At 40.6% G+C, this 20,596-nt stretch overlaps 1 protein-coding gene across 1 annotated transcript; it reads right to left on the minus strand.

Moving 5' to 3' along the window:
* Positions 1–127: 127 nt before the first annotated feature.
* LOC144986690 (uncharacterized) lies at positions 128–1,092 on the minus strand (the record flags this gene model as incomplete). Its single annotated transcript, XM_078934469.1, has 2 exons — positions 128–618; positions 750–1,092. Coding segments are annotated over 2 exons (573 nt in total), but the record flags the coding sequence as incomplete, so codon positions are not given.
* Between the last annotated feature and the right edge of the window lie 19,504 nt (positions 1,093–20,596).

Genomic DNA, 20,596 nt, shown 5'->3' on the forward strand with positions numbered 1-20,596 from the left:
GAGCAGATTCATATCTGCTGCTGTTCACTCATCAACCTCCCTCCTCTCTGCTCTCTGTCTTTATTCTGCTGCATGGAAACTTTTGATTTGTTGATGTTCTTGAAAGAATCACAAACTTACAGTTAAATGTCTTCAAACAAGAAAATTGTCTTTGAGTTTATTGAGAATATTGTTGCAAATAAAATGTAAGAATATGGATCAATGTGTATAAACAGAAAATGTAAATGAAAAAGCAGAAAACTGCAAAGTTCCATCTCTACAACACAGCTGACACAGTTTGATGAAGGATCTACAGCAAGTCATGAAGAACATTTGAGAACTGTGATCAAAGTGATGAATGAGATGAAAGGAGGAGATTTGATGGAGAGAAAAGATGAGCAGAAAACAGTCATTCAGCATGTCTGGAGTTGGTGGATGCTCCCTTGTTTCTGAGGACCATCAGCAGAGAGAGTCCACAGCAGTACACCAGACTCTTCACTATCAGCACTGAGTACAGCAGGCAGAGCAGCTTCACCCTGCACTCAGACTGGAAGGACAGCTCCACCAGGTCCAGAGGAGGAACAGAGGCTGTTCCCTCTGCTAGAATGCTGGAAGATGCTGGATGGGATGTTGGAGCTGCTGGATGGGATGTTGGAGCTGCTGTGGAACCTGCAGCTGGAAGTGCAGGAACCTCTGAAACAGAGAGAGAGTCAGAAAGAGTCAGCATGAAGCTGAATCTCTGTTGAACACAGTCACCAAGCCTTCATTACCTTGTTGTGTTTGTGCCTCCACTGTGCCCCCCTCATGTTTGACGGAGCAGATGTATTTATAGGAGCTGTCCTCTTGCTGATGAACCAGCAGGATGGAGGCGCTGCGTCCCGACTCTCTGAGATCCAGCTGCTCTTCAGAGGTCAGGTCCTCCAGTGGTCCGTTGTTCTTCTGTCTTTTCCAGGAGAACTGGACCACAGGAGGAAACATGGCTGAGGCCAGACACAGCAGGGAGCTGCTCCCCTCCACATGGACTCTGGATGCTGCTGGGTACACGCTCACCACGGGCTTCACTACGGACTCATCTGAAGTTTGACAGCAGCAACAAGCAGCACAGACACACACTCACACAGTCAACAGCAGCTTCCAGAAGTGCATTCAGTCTGATCCTGGAAACTCCATGAACTCTGATCACTAAACTCCTCATCAATGCAGCACAAAGTTCACTTCACTCACTGAAATTATTAAGCATTTAGGATTTTTTCAAATTATTGCCTTTTTACATTACATTTGTGTCTCAAATTATCATTTGGATTTAATTTCAAAAAGTTCAAAGTCGTGATCAATTTTAACAGCTGTTTTTGTGAATCTTTATCTACTTTAAAATGATCATTTTCTTCCGTTTTGTTTCCAAACTTCAGTTCAATTCAGTTGAAGCTCAGATCTGATCTTGTTCTCAGAAACCAGCAGATGTTCCAGAATCAGTGAGACCATCAAACTCTAAATATTTGGAACATCACTCAGATTTGCAGAAATCAAGAATCAGTTTAGTTGTTCAGTGAGATTTCAACATGTTTGCAGAAATGATTCAGCTTTTCTTCTGGAACAATGGCTGCTTGATGAATTCTCTGCTAATGATGAACAAACTAACATGTGAAGCTGAAGCAGCAGAAACTGACTTGAAACACATTTTCTACAATCAAACAGCTGAAGGAGCAGAAATGGTTCTTCTTACCCGTTACAAACAGTCCAGTTCCAGATCCAAAGATGCGGTACCCACACAGTGAGAAAGTGTGCTCCAAAAACCTGTGTGCTGTTAAAGTGTCATCTGAGTGAATCAGGATCATATTTCAGCTCCATGATGAGTTTCTCTAATGTTCAGATCAACATGACTGTCTCTGTCTGCAGTGGAGGAACTTGGTGAACTGCTGTGTGAAATGAGAGAAGAAAATGACAAATATTCCTGCAGTTATTAGATGAAAGATTCATGCAGAAAGTGACAGCATGAAAGAGGAAATGTAGAGTTGTGCACGTGTTCAGTTATCCTGAAGTCCATCAGTCTGTTTTCTTCTGCTCCTCCTGAAACCACAGGAACATGAGAGAGCAGCACAGTTCTGCTGGGAGTCCAAACACAGACACATTCAGCATTCAGAGCTCACTTCCACTCTCAGAGTTTCTGTCTCACTTCTGGTCTCTGCTGCTTTCATGCAGTCAAACAGAAGCAGAAAGATCTCTGCTCCTCTGAGAAAACCACACTTTGGGTTTCAATCCCATTCTGTCTGAACAGAACATTTCTCTGAACCAGAGCAGTTTGTGTTTCTGAAACTAGAGAAGCTGATTCAATGAAAACTGCAGATGTAGACCATGAAGAAGCTCAAATCCACATTCACATTCTGGAAGGATCAGTTCCTAAAAGTCCAGGACAGAGACTCTGGAACATTTAGAAAATGCTTCTTTCTGAAGCTCAGTGATGTCGTTGGTGGAGTGATAGTTAAGTTCCAGAAGGGAGAGTTAAAGATGAACAACTCTGGTAAAAACATGGATGGAACAACACAGAAAGACTCTTTAGTGAGAAGCAACATATTTAAACAGAGTCAGAGATCATTAGTGTGACTCTTCCTCTCTGAGGATGAGGAGTCTCTGGAATGAACAGAAACCTTCAGCAGAGCAGCAGCTGTAGAGATGAACCAGCAGCTCCATGAAGTCCTTCTTCAGCACAGAACAGAGTTATCATTGGAGAAAAAAAAGCTTCAAAGCATTTTGGACCTTAAAGCAAAGTACAGAAAAGTTCTATAAATATAAACCATTTACCAGAAAAGATGAGTCAAGTCAACTTTCTTTATAAAGCGCTTTTAAAACAGCAGAAGATGACCAAAGTACTTAACAACGCAGGATATAAACAAAACAACAAACTAAAACAAACAGCATCAAATCAATAAATTAAATAAAAATAAATAAAAACATCAACTCACACTGAGGGAGAAAAAGTGAGTTTTTAACTTGGATTTAATTCATTCAGTGAACGGTCCTGCCTAACCTGCAGAGGGATTCCATTCCACAGGATGAGGTCAGCAACGGCAAATGCTCTGTCCCCTCTGAGTTTCTGCCGTGTCCTTGGCACATCCAGGAGCAGCTGGTCAGCTGATCTAAGCCAGCGGGAAGGGGAATGCAGACGTAGCAGCTCAGAGAGGTAGGGCGGAGCCAGACCATTTAAAGACTGAAAAACTAATAAAAGAATGTTAAAACCAACTCTGAAATGGACAGACAGCCAGTGGAGAGAAGCTAGAACTGCTGTAATATGCTCTCTCTTCCATGTTCCAGTTAAGAAGTGTGCAGCAGCGTTCTGCACCAGCTGGAGACGGGACAAGGATGAGTGAGGGACACCAAAGTAAAGAGAGTTACAGTAATCCAGCTGAGTTGTAACAAAAGCATGAATTACTGTCTCAAAGTGCTTTCTTGATCAAAATGATTTGACTTTAGCCAGCTGCCTGAACTGAAAGAAGCTGGATCTCACCACTGAACTGATCTGCTTGTCCAAATGAAAACCATTGTCCATCTTCACTCCTGAGTTTGTGACAGTAGATTTAACAGATTGAGTGAGAGAACCCAGAGACTATAGGGTCTGACTCACTGTTGCCACTGGGACCAAAGACAATCATATCTGTCTTTTCCTCATTGAGGTGGAGAAAGTTCAGAACCATCCAGAAACATGAACGTTTGATCTGTTTGATCATTTTACCTCTAAATAATTCAGATTTCTGACTCTGAGGTTTGGATTTCTTGGAGCTGAAACAGCTTGAAACTGTTCAAACAGTTGGACTGACATGGATCTACTGAAGAAAAGAGAAGCTTTTTGGATGTTTAGATGCAGAGAAACAGGAGTCAGAGAATCTCTTCCTTTAGTCAACAACTAACTGCATCTGCTGGTTTGGTTGCTGAGGGTCTAGTTGAGCATCAGCCTTCAGGTGGAGATCCATTCAAACAGTAGAGACTCACTGAATAGTTTCTCAAGTGGACAAGATTCATTTTTCATTGTTTTTGGGTTTAAAGTAACTGTTCATGTTCAGTTTGAAAGACTTTATTAAAGATCACTGTTCTGATTTCAGTGTTTTCTGATTATCAGAGTTTTCACCTTCAAGAAATTAAACTTCATCTTTTTGTTTAGTTTGATCTAGTTTTTCTGGATCATCAAGAAAGAAAAAAACATGTTTATGCTGAGTATGCAGAATCCAAGTAGCTGCACATCATTAGAGAAAACTGTTGAGCTTTTCTTTGAGTGTTTTGAATTGACATGACTTCCTGTTTGGGAGGAGCAACATGTCTGTGGGTGTTGTTCATCTACTGGAAAATGTCCACCTCTTTCCTGGACACAGGAATGTTGGACAAAGACAACAAAGACTCTGATGATTCCTCTGCAATGTGGCTTCATCTATGAATTCCAGCCTTTTCATGAAGGCAGCAGCAACAAATACATTTATTTATGACTCTGTCAGGAAATCCTGGGACTCAGGATCAAATAAGCAAAGATGATGCATGAATTTTAATTTTGATCAGCTTTGATTTTTTGGTCATTTTGGTATCAAAACATTGAGATCAATCAGGAAAAGTGTGTTTATGCTTTGGTAATAAAATGCTTTAGAATGAACAAAATCTCTGTATTATCATAGAAATGGAAGAGGAGGTGTTCAACTCTGAAAGTTTTGTTCTCTCTAAAAACTGTAAACTTCTGCAAACTTTCAGTCTGAGAAACTTTTCAACCTTCAAGCTGTTCAGCAGAGATTGGACTCTTTCCTTTGTTTTTCTTTCAACAATTCCTTACATGGTTTTCACACAATCAGTGTGTGTCTAGTGGGTCATCTAGACCCACTAGACAGTGCGCTGAACCTTTTTTCTTCAATGATTTGTGATCTTCACTGGTGTCCATGGATTACATGAAATCTTTCCACCTTTATCCACCTTTGTCATGGTAGGGAGAACACGTCAATGTTAGGGTGGGGTCATCTAAGATACCACTAGGGTTGAGAGGAACTTTCTTTATTATTGTCTCCTTTACTCCAAAACGGCGACTGAGCGTGTGTGGATGCGCTCCACACCCTCACACAGCCCCTCTCCCTTCCTGCATTGCGCGAGCACCGGTTTCAGCACACACACACACACACACACACACACACACACACACACACACACACAATCACACATCCCAAAACACTAAATTTCTTATCATGCCTGCTAAATATTTTCTGTGTGTCTTTGAACAATCTGTTTACTGAACTTTGTATCGTGTGCAAACACTTGGTGCAAATACTCCCCATCATCAGCGGTTGTGGATGTGCCATTACTTTTTATTAATACGTAAAAAAGGATGTCCCTGTTACACGCGCCTTTCATTTCATGGCACTATTTAAACACTGGTTGTTGTGTTACTGCAACATTTTTGTTATGGTGAGTGGTAGGACCCCAAAGCAGAATCTGACTCTGAGGGCAGTTTCACAGTTTATTCCTCACAGGACAAGGAACAGAATTAGACAGGCAGCTGAAACAGGGAGCGAGACTAGAAAACCACAGAAACGTAGAGCAATGGAAAAGTGATAATTCGGCAGGGAGAAGCAACAGGGTCAGGCATTTAAAGACATTGATGAGATGAGGATCAGGTGTGCGATGTGGGGAGGCACCAGGGAAAAAGTCAGCCACGCCCCCCTTCTCACACTGATCATAACAATTTGGATGTGTTTTTGTCCTGTTTCCTCAGAGTTACCTAAAGTCCTTAGTTGCTGTTTGTAAAAGTTAATTTTCAGATAATGAAGAGAAATTCAACATATATTCTTATTTTAAGAAGAAAAGTACTGCAGAAGGAGCGAAATAGATGGTAGGAGAGCAACAGAGGAGTAGTGAGGAGGAGGAAGATGAGACAGAGCAGCATGATCCTCAGCCACCATGAATGACAGAAGACAATGAGGAAGACAAAGATGAGACGGCATCAGACGAGGGACAGTCAGCATCATTGGTCAGAGAAACAAGGCAGAACTCAGCATAAGCAGGGGCTCCACCTGTTCCTGGACCAACAGATGAAGTTAGAAAAACTTCCGGTTTGGGTGGACGCTGGCATGTTTGTTGCCGCTGCTCACCGATAACTCTTCGTCACCTAACTTTACTTTTCTGGATGTCTGGACTGCAATTTTTGAGGCAAAACATCACGTTTGTTAAAGTAACACTTGGATTGTGTTGTCGTGCCCTGAGAACCAAAATAACAAACTTAATTCAAGTCCGACTGCCTCCTCCTAACCGCGGCCTCCTCCCCCCGGAGCCTCCTGTCTGACACTTCAGTGTCTGGCCTCCTACAACCACCAGATATGTGGCCATCCAACCTCCTCATCTGGTCAGCTCTCACCTGGATTCTCCTCTGGCTCTCCCATTATCCAGTGGCTGGGATTATCCGGTATTATTTGAACTCCTTCGGCTTCGCCTCCACATCCCCGCTCCCCCGCCCCCGCTGAACACCTGCAGGGATCCTCCGCTCCCACCGCGCCGGAGATACATTCACCGTGGTTCACGTCGCCACTTCAACAAGGACTCATCTGAACCCATCCGCTCCTTCTGGTCATCCACTCGTCGTCATCATCACAACACTGGACGCACTGTGGACCACAGCGTTCTGGCCAACCTGGTTAGACCGGCAGCCACGGATGGTGCCGCCGCTCATCTCAACACCGCTACAGTCAACTTCGGTCTCATTAACATCCGCTCACTTTCTAGCAAGAGTCAACTGATGCAGGACTTAATTTCTGACCGTAAGTTTGACTTTCTCTGTTTAACGGAAACCTGGCAGCATCCAAATGACTTCTCACAACTCAACGATTCCATCCCTCCCGGCTTTGTTTACATCTCGCTATATTACATCACGAGAAGTGGAAAGTCCTGCCGGTTGAGATTCTCTCCTTCAGCTCCATGGAATGCATTGCCTGCATGCTTCCTGGCCCCACCCCAACTGTTCTGGCTGTGGTTTATCGCCCTCCCAAGAAAAACTCTGACTTTTTAAATGAACTTGGAACTCTTCTCTCCCATCTCACATCCCTTTCACCCAATGTCATAATGATGGGTGATTTTAATGTTCACTTTGATAATAGCCTTCTTCCTCTCACCAGAGTCTTCAGCTCATGTTTGGACAGCCTTAACTTTACCCAGCACGTCAGTTCTCCTACCCATTCTAAAGGACATATTTTAGATTTAGTTTGCTGCTCTGGATTAACCCCCTCCTACTTCTCTCCTGATGAAATTCTTGTAACCGATCATTTTCTTGTGTCATTTAACATCTCCATCACTCTATCTGTCACTAAACCCTCCCGTCTCATGTCTTTTCGTAATGTTAAAAATATCAATGTGAACGCACTTTCCTCACTCATACGTGATATTCCAATCCCTAACACACCAAACCCTGATGAACTCGTCTCCTCTTACAACAACCTTCTTTCTGATTCTCTCAACCATCTCGCTCCTGTCAAAACTCGCCCTGTCTCCTTCTCCAAATCTGCTCCCTGGTTCACCCCAGAGCTCCGTCACATGAAAGCCAAAGGTCGCCAGCTAGAGCGACTCTATAAAAGAACTGGCTTAACTGTTCACAAAGAAATCTAGAAATCACATCTCACTCAGTATAAGGACCTGGTTTCTACCACAAAACAAACTATTTTTCTGAACTCATCTCCACAAACAAAGGCAAATCCAAAACTCTCTTTTCCCTGATGAACACTATCTTCAACCCCCCTGACTCTCTCCCTCCCCATTTCTTTTCCACTGAAACCTGTAACTCCCTCATGTCATTTTTTTAACCAGAAAATTCATGCCATCCATCAACAGCTTAGCTCTTCTCTCCTCCCTCCCATCCCTGACTCTTTTCCCCTCAATCATATGTTTTCCTCCTTTCAACTGCCTGACCACGAGGAAATTTCCTCTCTCATCCTTAAATCCAAACCGACCACCTGTTCCCTCAATCCCCTCCCAACATCTTTAGTTATAGCCTGCCTCCCATCTCTCCTTCCGCTCATTACTGCCATTATTCACTCCTCACTCTCATCTGGTACTGTCCCATCACTTTTTAAAATGGCAGCTGTTAAACCCATCCTGAAAAAACCTGGTTCAGATCCCAACTTATTCAATAATCTCCGTCCAATTTCCAACCTTCCCTTCATTTCCAAAATTCTAGAGAAAATAGTCGCCTCTCAACTCTATGATCATCTAAAACACAATAATCTTCTGGAACCTTTTCAGTCTGGTTTCCGCCCCTCACACAGCACTGAGACTGCTCTCCTGAAGATCACTAATGATCTTCTCATTGCAGCTGATTCTGGCCTCCTCACCATCCTCATCCTCCTTGACCTGAGTGCAGCCTTTGATACCATTTCTTATTCCATCCTCCTCCAAAGGCTCTCCTCCCTCGGTATCACCTCCACCCCCCTCCGTTGGTTTCAATCCTACCTCTCAGACCGAACCCAATTCATTCATCTTAAATCATTTAAATCTCAGCCTTCCTCTGTCTCTTCTGGTGTCCCCCAAGGTTCTGTCCTTGGTCCTTTTCATTTCATATCTTCTTCCCCTTGGCAATATCTTCCGTAAATTTAATTTTAATTTTCACTGTTTTGCGGATGACACCCAGCTCTATGTATCACGCAAACCTGACTCCTCTCTTCCACCCTCCTCCCTCCACTCCTGTCTATCTGAAATCAAAAACTGTTTCACCTCCAACCTTCTCAAACTCAACAGTGATAAAACTGAGCTACTTCTCGTCAGTTCCAAATCCACCCTCTCCAAAGCCACAAGTCTAACTCTTTCCATTGATTCATCTTCTGTCTCCCCCTCCCCTCAGGTGAAGAGTCTGGGTGTCATCCTGGATAGCTCACTATCTTTTCAGTCCCACATCAATAACATTACTCGGTCAGCCCATTTCAATCTACGCAACATTAATCGTCTACGCCCCTCCCTCACTGTCCCCTCTGCTTCTATCCTGGTCCACAGTCTGGTCACTTCCCGTTTAGATTATTGTAACTCCCTCCTCTTTGGCCTCCCCAAAAAAACCCTCAATAAGCTCCAACTGGTCCAGAACTCAGCTGCCCGCATCATCTCCAGAACCCCCTCCTTCAGTCACATCACCCCGGTTCTTCACCAGCTGCACTGGCTCCCCATAACCTCCAGAATCCAATTCAACCTCCTTCTGTTCACCTTTAAGGCCCTCCATAACCTGGCTCCTCCTTATCTCTCCGACCTCATCCATATTAAAACCCCCTCTCGTTCTCTTCGGTCCTCCTCCTCTGTTCAGCTCTCTGTCCCTCCGGCCCGACTCGTCACCATGGGAAGCCGAGCCTTCAAACTCTGGAATTCCCTCCCTCCTGACCTCCGTAACATAGACTCTCTTCCTACTTTCAGATCTAAACTCAAACCCATCTGTTCATTTCTGCCTTCCCATCCTGATTCACTTTTAATTTTATTTATTGTTTTTATTGTGCTTTCAATGTGTATTTTAACCTTTGTTTTGTAAAGTGTCCTTGGGTTTCTTGAAAAGCGCTTTAAATAAAATGGATTATTATTATTATTAAGTTAGAATTTTGTTGCCCTAATAATGAAACTGTTTCATGTTTATTAGCCTGAATAGAAATGTCTGGTGGTTTCAAGACGTTTAACAAGGACGACTTGAACGAAGACAGACTCGCTTTTCTGAGCTTCATTGTTTTGTTCACTTGTTCCACGGTCTGACACCAGATTCTGTGAAAATACCCGCTAAAGACGAGCTTTAGTGAGTATTCTTTTTGTAACTGAGCGACTTTATGAGCAGAATCTGAACAAGGAAGTGAAGACTTTAAACACTTCTGATTGGTCAGACTGATGACGTGTGATTAAGCCTCCAAGAATGATTGGTGGAGACAGTTAAAGCGGCAGGACTTTTGCTAATACAGCTGAAGCTACGGCTAAATCTTGGTACCGTCATTGTTATCAAAATGTCTTTTATAGAATCAAAAAACAGAAAGAAAAAAACATTTCACGATCTTTCATATTCCTAACTTCTCAGTGTTTTATCAGGACCTGTTTGAATGAACGCAGAGCTGATATCCTGGAGATGGGAAATGTTTTTACATCAGTGAAAATGGGTGATTTCCCACGGCACACCTGACCATCTCCCACTAGATTTAGGGAAAACCCAACAAACTGAATAAAGAAGGAGGCGACAGAATATGTGCCAGAGAGGAGAGAGATTGTTGCTGGGTATTATCTCTGTCTGTTCTCCTCGTAAAAAGGTATCTTTGGTCTGTTGTCTTTCTTTCCTTATTGTTATTCTGATGTTGCAGGTTGTTTTAACCCTTGTGCTGTCCTAGGCACTTTAACATTGCGAGTTGGGTCATCTAGACCCAACTCCCAATGTTAAAGTGCCTTGGATAGCACAAAGGTTTAAGGAACTCTTAGGATACGCTGCTAACAAGGAGTTACAGTAATCCAGCCTCGACGTAACAAATGCATGGATGAGTTTTTCAGCATCACTCTTAGAAAGTATATTTCTGATCTTAGCAATATTCCACAGGTGAAAAAAGGCTGTTCTACACGCCTGAGATGTGTGAGCCTTAAATCAGTGTTTTTCAACCTTTTCTGAGCCACGGCACACTTTAACCCTGACAAAAATCCCGCGGCACACCAGCATCCAAAGAAAAAAAAAAAAAAGCAGAAATTCCTGGTCTGTATTCATCGACAGCCCCCCCCGCAATGTCGCGTGGATTTTTGTGATAATTGTGGCAGAAAAAGCAGGAAGTTGCGGCTGTTTTTTTCTAAGAGATGAACCACCAGCTAAAGACAAGCTTTAGCTGCTATTTTTGTTAGAACTGAGCGACTTTATCAGCAGAATTAAGAACAAGGAAGTGAAGACTTTAAGCACTTCTGATTGGTCAGACTGATGACATGTGATTAATCCTTCAAGAATGATTGGTGGAGACAGTTAAATGGGCAGGACTTTTCCTTATACAGTTATAGATGCAGCTAAATCGCGGTACCGTGATTCTTATCAAAATGTCTTTAATAAAATTAAATTAACACAAAGAAAAAGTAATTTTAAGATCTTTTATATTCCTGACTACTCAGTGTTTTATCAGGGCCTGTTTGGATGAACAGAGAGCTGATTTCCTGGAGATGGGAAATCTTTTTAGATCAGTGAATGAGGGCAATTGTCCACGGCCCACTTGACCATCTCCCACGGCACACTAGTTGAAAAACACTGATCTAGACCCACTAGACAGTGCTCTGAACCTTTTTTCTTCAATGATTTATGATCTTCACTGGTGTCCATGGATTACATGAAATCTTTCCACCTTTATCCACCTTTGTCATGGTAGGAAGAACACGTGAATGTAAGGGTGGGGTCATATAAGATACCACAAGGGTTAACCCAGTGCTTCTCAAATAGTGGGGGCCGCGCAGTAGAAGTGAAATATTTTCTTATTCCTAGGGGGGGGGGCTTGCAAAAAATAATTGAGAAGCACTGTTTTAACCCAACAGGGGTGGTTTTTCCTCCTGATTGTAAAAACATACGTGATCCTAAAGACATGAAACACATGAACACTCAAAATTCTGGCAAAGGTTCCATTTCTTTGTCATTTTTTATAGTCATTGTTTTATCATGGATTTTTACTTGACATTAGAACAGATTTGTGTCTCAATTCTGATCAATTTGACATCAAGACTTTTAGCTTGAGACGAATATAATGTTTGTTTTTTTCCTGCTGAACTTCACTAAACTGAAAGAATTTCATGATCAGACTTGAGGTCACAAAACAGCATCCAGATGTTTAGAGCAAAGAGCTGGAAGCTGAGTTTCTGCACAAACTTTGGGTCTTTTTAACAAACACAACCTGGGGCCTGTTGCACAAAAGTAGGATAAGGTATTAAGCCAGGATATCTTGGTGCTCTTGGCTCAATTGATCCCCAATCCGGTTGCACTAAAGCTGGATAGGGGGCAGGAGGATATGTTATGGTATAAATTACCATGGAGATTTATTTATTCTGTGGAGCTAGCCTGCTCCAGACCAGGCTAAATTCCAGGATCTATTTAATCTCATCCCTAATGTCAGTCAGCAGTCGCCACAAATGGAAACCAATAGTTATGTCACTGCTCACTATACATTGTTATCACATATAACTAGACCCACTGTCATTATTTAAATGTTTGTGATCATTAATTTCAATCATTTTGGATAAATAATGAGTTTTAGATTATGTTGCTATCATTAGATAATTTACAGTTTCCCATAGACTATAAGGCTATATGTAAAATGATAGAATATTAGGGCCACAGAGGGGAAAAAAAGACAAGTCATAATATTGTAACCAGTTGTTTTAAAGGAGGATAGTTGTTAAAATGACAGATGTGGGGCATTTCGTGAAATTGTACTTCAGTATGGTTTCATAAACGAAGACATGCTGATGTGCCAGAATATCAAGTATCACATTGTCATAACTATCAAAACTGTAAAAAGAATATTTTGCTTTTCTGCAGAAAGAACCAGTCTCATAAATGTATGACTTTATCCTTTTTCCTCAGTGGGGCCCTAGTACTCTGTCATACAAAATAATACACATTCCATTAAAATATGAAAACACAATGTGTAACATTATGTTGCTTTATTGAATAAGGACAAAACAAAGCAGGTAAACTACACTCAAAAAACGTTCACTTTGAATGAACATAAAAAAATGATGGAAATGATTTCCACATGATTAGACAGCGTTACTTGAACAAAAATGAATCATATTGGTCCTACTTAATGTACTTAGGTTCAAACTAATAAATTTAAGTTGATTCAATCTAAATACTGCAGTTGGACCCAACTTTAAATGAATATTGTTGCTCACTCTCAAAAGATAAAAGTTGATCCAACTTAATTGAATCACTTCATCACTTCAATTGGTCACACCTCATTAAATTAAGTTTATTCAACTTAAATTTGAATGACTACCTAACACAATTTATGTTGATATAACTTAATTTTTTGCTTTAATTTTATTTATACATCCGACATTGATAATGTTTTCCAAAGTTACAACCAATAATTTTCACATCAAAGACATGAATTACACAGCAAAGTCCCACATCACTAGACAGGGGTTCAAATACTACAAATTCTGTCTTAAGTATTGTAACATTACCATTTTGCCGCACAAGGGGTTTGGTCATCATCCTCTCCCACACTATTAACTCATGGTGCAGATAAGAAATAAAACATAACAGTTTAAATCACTAGTTAAAACAGAGTAAAACAGCTGGACAATAAAACCCATGGACAAAAACTCACACTTAGACCCCAATCTGCCCAGATAGACAAAGAAAATGGAATCCCACAATTCCTTGTGATTACTAATGCATCCAATTTAATGGTATCATGTTGGATCAACATGATTGAAATTAGTAACTTTTAAATGGATTATTTTTATGTACGATCGACATGATTCATTCACGTAAGATTAACAAACATAACATTTTCTGGTTGAAATGACAAGTTACATTTTCATAAAATTAATTGGCTGGTAATTTAATTAAAAAAAATCTCGAGTGTGCTTTATCACTGTGGTGGTGTTGCCTTTCTTCTTAATTATATCTTTTACCTCCTCGTATGCCTCCATGAGGATTTGTGCTTCCGACGGGGAAAGGTACGCGGCTCTAGTTGCCGTGGTAAATCAGTTTATCTGTGATCTGTGGCGGGGTCTGTTTGAGTGAGCCGTGAGCGCGCACCTATCCAGGATTGGTTACACCTGGCTTGATGAATCCGTGTCTGCTCATCCTGGCTTGGTCTTTGTGCAACCAATTAAGCCTGGACGCACATGTTTTGGATTCATTGAGCTCAGCTCAGTCATTTATCCCGGATGTCTTAATTCTACTTTTGTGCAACAGGCCCCTGGAATATCTATTGTCTTTGGGATAGATTCCCAAAATATAAAAGGCTGGTTCCAATGATATGTCTTTTGAGATTATTTGTTTAATGGTTTCTCTGATTACAGACGAAAACTGCTTTATTATTCTACAGTCCCATATACAGTGAAAAAGTGTACCTTTTTCCTCATTGCATTTTGAACAGGAGTCTGGTATGTTGGCATTGAATTTATTTAATTTAACAGGCGTAATATAAACTCGCATCAGCCACTTGTATTGTAATAGCCTCAATCTTGAGGTAATTGTTTGCTTTTGTGCCTTTGTGCAGGCTATTTGCCATTCTTCTTCTGATATATCTGTTCCTAGGTCTTTTCTCCATGCATCAAGTTTCATTTTTGCATTTTCTTTTGAGTTTGTAAGTATTAAATTATAAAATTCTGAAATAGCTCCTCTCTTATTGTCCTTGGTAACCAATTCTTCTAGTTGAGATTTTTGTGGTTTTAAAAGGGTTCTTTGTTCTGTTCTCATAAAGTTTCTTAATTGTAGGTATTTGTAAAAGTGTTTTCTATTAATGTAATATTTTGATTGTAGCATTTCAAATGACATCATGTCTGAGGAGCTATCTGGATACAGATCTTGTATTTTTTCCAAACCCTTCATTGCCGATTGTTTGAACACCGCATCTGTTTTGCCCGCTGCAAATTGCTGGTTTGCCCAAATAGGACTAAGCTGTGATAGCGTATTTTGTTCTTTTATAGCTTTTTTTACACTATACCAAACATTGATCATGTTTTTAACCATTGGATTATTAGTTTTCTTGTTCAAGTTAGCTTCCAAGTCTGAAAATATAAAAAGAGGCAAAGGTGGGGTTAAAGTTTGGTTTTCAATTTCTGTCCACTGTGGGGCATATTTTTTTGTAAAATAGTATCTTATTGACCTAAGCTGTGCAGCCCAGTAATACCACATTATATTAGGGCATTGTATTCCTCCTTCACTGTAAGGCAGATGGAGGAGTGATAACCGTATCCTAGGTTTTTTGTTTTTCCATATAAAACACAGAATCATTTGTTTTATAATTTTGAACCAACTGTCAGGAGGTGGCAGAGGGATATTTTGGAAAACATACAGTAGATTTGGTAAAATGTTCATTTTGTAGACATTAATTCGTCTGATTAGTGACGTAGGAAGTTGCATCCATCTATTAATACTGTCGTTTATTTCTTTTGTTATGGAATCATAATTATTTTGAACTATTTGTGCTATATTTGGAAAAATGTTTATACCTAAATATGTAAACGATTGGACTGAGTTGAAATGCGTTATTACTGTTGGTGGCCCTTCTCTTTGATTCTCGTTCAGCAGTAAAATGGACGATTTAGTTTTATTTATGGTGTAGCCAGATATGTGACCATACTCTTCAATTAATTGCAGTAGAGCAGGTATAGATGAGTCTAAGTTTGAGAGATATAGAATTATATCATCTGCGTACAGTGACAATTTATGTTCCACGTGATTAATCTTAATACCAGAGATGATTGGATGAGCACGCACTGCTATGGCGAGTGGCTCTATTGCGAGGGTAAACAGCAAAGGTGACAAAGGGCATCCCTGCCGACACCCACGTTTAATTTCAATAGGAGCAGAGATATTTTTATTTGTTAAAATTTCAGCAGTTGGATTTGTATAAAGTAGTTGAATCCATTTGCGGAATGTTTCACCGAAGCCGAGTTTTGCCAACACATTAAAAAGAAAAGGCCATTCTACCTTATCGAAGGCCTTCTCTGCATCCAAAGAGAGCAGGGCCTGGTCTGCAGTGTCTTCCAACCAATGGATGATATTTAACACTCTGCGAACATTGTACAAGCCCTGGCGTCCTAAAATGAAACCATTCTGATCCCTATGAACAACATGAGGGAGAGTATTCTGCAGACGCATAGCCAAAATTTCACAGATTATTTTTAAATCAGAGTTTAGTAAACTTATAGGTCTCATGTTTTCACATTTATTACTTGGCTTTCCTGGCTTAGGTAGTAGGATGATTAGAGCACAGGTCATAGATTTGGGAAGGGCTCCATTATTAAATTATTCTTGAAGCATGTCTAACATTGGCTTTAGAATTTTATGTTGAAATGTTTTATAAAAGTCTATTGGAAACCCGTCCGGTCCAGCCTTCTTTCCAGAGCACGTATTTTCTATGGCCTTTTTAATTTCCTCTACAGTTATATTATCTTCTAGCTGCTGTTTGAAATCCCCTGGAATTACCGGAATAGGTAGTCTATCAAGAAATGCATTTTGAGCTTCATGGTTTACTTTATCAGAAGAGTTATAAAGATTGCAGAAAAAGTTTTTAAATTCTGTATTTATTTCCTTTGGGTCCACTATGGTCATGCCACTTTTGTTAATTATTGACGTTATGTTTTTTTGGGCCTCCAATTGTTTAATTTGCCAGGCTAAGATCTTTCCAGGTTCGTCTCCCTGTTCATAGAAAGTTTGGTTTAACCTCAAGATATCTGAGGCTGCACGATCTGTTGATTCTTTATTGTACTCAGCTCTCAAAATTTCTAATTCTTTTTCAGCTTGCTGATCTTTTTCTTTATAAACTTTCTCCTCAGTTGCTTTTATTTTTCCTTCCAATTGTATTCTTTTTTTTCGCAATTCTCTTGATTTTGATGAAGTAAAGGAAATTATATGCCCTCTTAGAAAAGCTTTAAATGCCTCCCATCTTACACTGGCTGAAGTTTGAGTAGTGTTTATAGTAAAATATTCATCGATTTTATACCTATAAATTCAACAAAATTTTCATCTTTAAGCCATTTTAGGTGCAGACACAACCTGGGTGGATCCATTTTAAGGTTATTATGAGAGTATAAAATGTTACATGGGGCATGGTCTGATATTGTTATACTATCGAAAAAACATTGTTTTATATTGGATAATAATTTTGCTGAGATTAGAAAGTAATCTATGCGAGAGTATGTGTTGTGAGTTTTAGAATAACAGGAATACTCAATATCTTTGGGTCTTGTGTGGCGCCAGATGTCTACAATTTTTAATTCCTTCATAAAATTCTGGATAATATTCCTACTTCTTTGGTGAGTTTGGTCACATCCAGATGATCTATCCAAAGAGGGATCCAAGACACAATTCCAATCTCCTCCTATGATATTATTTCCTGGGAGTGAAGAAATGGTTAAAAAAAGGTTTGTAAAAAATTTGTCATCATCTGTGTTAGGCCCATACACATTCACCAGATTGATAGTTTCTTTTAGGATGGAACCCTGAAGAATCAGATATCTGCCAAGTGTGTCCTTAATAACATTTAGGACTTGAAAAGGAACAGATGTATGAATTAGTGTGATAACGCCACGTGCTCTTGAGATATGAGATGCTGCATATAAAGACCCCTGCCATCTTCTGCTTATTTTGACATTATCCTCTTCCAGAGTGTGAGTCTCCTGGAGGAAAACAATTTTGGACCCAATATCTTTTATCCTAATTATAACCTGTTTAATTTTTTTTGTTTTGTTCAAGCCTCTGCAGTTCCAAGATGTGCATTTAATTTCAAAGTTGTGTGTCACTTAAGCGCTGTTAGATAAACTTTGCTGCATTTATTAACAGGTCTGAGAGGTAAAAAAAAAACACATGGACAATATCTCCTAGGAGATGAACAACATAAAGAACAAAACCCCTTTTTTCCCAGCTAACTGGGCACCCCCCCCGATACATTCTGCTTCCAGCCGCAGTCCATTACGAACTTATTTGTTTGTAGAAACAAACCCCTAACCCCACCCTCCTCTGCTAGTTTTTTGAGCAAATTCTATCCTTTAGAAACACAATCAACTGCTCCTTTAACAGTTTTGTGTGAAGTATATTGTTAGTATTATTGTATATACATACATATATACAATATTATAGTTTTCTAAATGTATTTAGGATAGTGTTGACAAATGTTTTAACATAAAATAACTTTTCCTGCATAGTAATATCTTTCCCTGTACTTGCAAACATGGTAAAATAAACTTCAAACCCAAGTCCACGCTCTTAATACTTAAGGTCAAACTGTATTTATCATTACTGCAACCAGCTGTCTCCTTTACACTTTAGTTAAGAGTGGTAGTAGTAAAAATGAACTTATCCTATGTATTAAACCGTTACCATATATTTACTTTGTGAGGCAAAATTTCCATTTAGTAGTTCTTTATTTTACCCCTTTGTCTTCTTGGATCTTGGATATGAAGCTCTGGGCCTCCTCTGCGTTGGTGAATTTGTGCACAGCGTCTTTGTACGTGACCACCAGTGTAGCTGGGGATAGGATCCCATGCCTCAATCCAAGATGGCGCAGATGCTGGCGTGCGGTGTCGAACTGCTTACGTTGTTTATGTACTTCTGTTGCGACATCGTTGTAGATTCTCACACGCTGGTTCTTATACAGGATTTCCTTTTTGGATCTTGCTGCTTTGGACACCAATTCCTTATGACTGAAGTTAAGAAACCTCATAATCAGCGTTCTTGGGGGTGCATCTGAACTCCTTTTCGGCCCAACCCGATGTGCTCTTTCAATGGTTAGAGGCTGTCGCAGTTGAGCAATATCCAGGGCTTCAGGCAGCCAGCTTTCCAAAAATCCACATATGTTGGAGCCTTCCGCACCTTCAGGCAGATTAACAAAACGGAGATTATTCATCCGCGATCTTGTTTCCAAATCAATTATTTTCTCCTCCAAATACTTGTTGCTTTTCACCAGCTTCACAACTTCAGCATTCATGCCTGTTTGTATATCCTCCACAGAAGAGAGACGCACCTCTGCCTCATCCATCCGCCCCGTGCATTCAGTCACTTGCCTTTGTGTGTCTTCAATGGCTTTCATAACACCGTCAAACCTTCCGGAAAATTCGGACCTTAATCCCCGGATTTCCATAAGTATTTCCTCTTTGAAGGCAAAAAGTTGGTCGTTGCTTATCTGGTGTTGAGCAGAGCTGCCCGGTTTATTTCCTCCGGCAGCGGTCGCCATTCTCCTGGTGACTGTAGCAGATTCCTCCTCGCACGCTGCGTTAGCTGTTGTGCTAGCATTAGCGGTTAGCTTTTCCGTCATTGGCGACCCGAAGTCCGTCAATTTAGATTGTGCGGATGGCTTTGGCTTGTCTTTACCTCCTTTGCCTGTGGCGGGCATTTTCACAGATCTATCTTGCTGTTTGGAGCAATTCAAATCGTCTGTTTGACGGATAGTTCAGTGTTTGTTAGAGAGCAGAGTCGAGCGTGACTTTCTAGTTACCGGCCATTTCCGGAAGTCGCTTACTCGAGTTTTGATCGGATAACGAGAAGCAGTAAGGTATCCATGACGGATTATATAATTGATTTTGAACAGCGGTATGGCCGAATGCGTAAATACAAGATGGAACTTCCGGATGCAGTGTTAGCATTCAAACTACTGGACACTGCTTGTTTGGACGTGAAAGATCGACAATTAGCACTAACAGTGTGTGCAGAATTGACATTTGCCGCCATGAAGTCTGCACTGAAGAGGATTTTTGGAGGGAAAATGTCTGGCTCAACGGTGGGAATTAACCAGGATGCTGCCTGTATAACTGAACAGAGAAGACAGTTAAACAAACCATGGTCCCACAATGATAAGCAGAGGACAGCATGGCCGGGCACTAATCCTCTGGATAGATATGGTCGCAGATCCAAATGTGCCATTTGTCAAAGCACATTCCACTGGGCCAAGGACTGTCCACACAAAGGTGAGCAAATTAAACTGACTGAAGATAAAGCAAATGATGTAGAAGAGTGCAATGTTACTTTGTACACAAAAGAGTCACCCACTGAAGCAGAAATCTTTATGACAGAGTGTTTTGGCTCTGCAATAATTGACACTGCATGCACACGGTCGGTGTGTGGACAAGAATGGTTGGACAACTTCACCAATCAGCTAAATCAAAATGGAGTAAAACATCTAAAGAAGTCGGAAATGCACAGTTGCAGACCCTTCAGATTTGACGATGGAAAAGTGGTCAACTCCACCAAAAGACTAAAGATTCCTGCTAAAATTGGGCAGACAAAATGTCATATTGAAACTGAAGTTGTTCCAGCCAAGATTCCCCTTCTTCTGAGCAAAGAATCTATGAAAAGAGCAGGAACTGTGCTGGATATGGAAAATGACCGTGCAGTGATGTTTAACCACCCAGTAAAACTTGAGTTTACAAGCTCAGGTCATTACTGTGTGAACATTATGGATTTTGAAGACCAAAACGTTATTGACAATGACCACATTTTGATAGCCAATGAGAATGTTATTCAACAAGGGAACACAAATGAAGAACTCGGGAGTCAGTATGAGGAGGAAATACTGGCAATCTCAGAAAACATGACTACAGCAGAAAAACAAAAGATCTTGATGAAGCTTCATCAACAGTTTGGTCATGCTTCTGTAGAAAGACTTCAGAAACTTCTGATGAGCTCAGGCAACAAGGATAAAGAATGTGAAATCATCCTGAAAAGAATTGTTGAAGAATGTGAACCATGTCAGAGATATAGCAGAACCAAACCCAGAGCTGTTGTTGGTTTACCATTGGCATCTCAGTACAATGAAACTGTTGCAGTTGATCTTCATGAACTCCAGCCAGGTATTTGGTATCTTCATATTGTTGACCAGTTCACACGATTTAGTGCTGGAAGTATTCTGACCACAAAGACTATCTGAGATAGTGAAGCACTTCATTCATGCCTGGATAAGTGTGC

This window comes from Oryzias latipes, chromosome 17 (assembly GCF_053564925.1).
Source record: "Oryzias latipes strain Hd-rR chromosome 17, Olatipes_Hd-rR_3.1".
NCBI lineage: Eukaryota > Metazoa > Chordata > Actinopteri > Beloniformes > Adrianichthyidae > Oryzias > Oryzias latipes.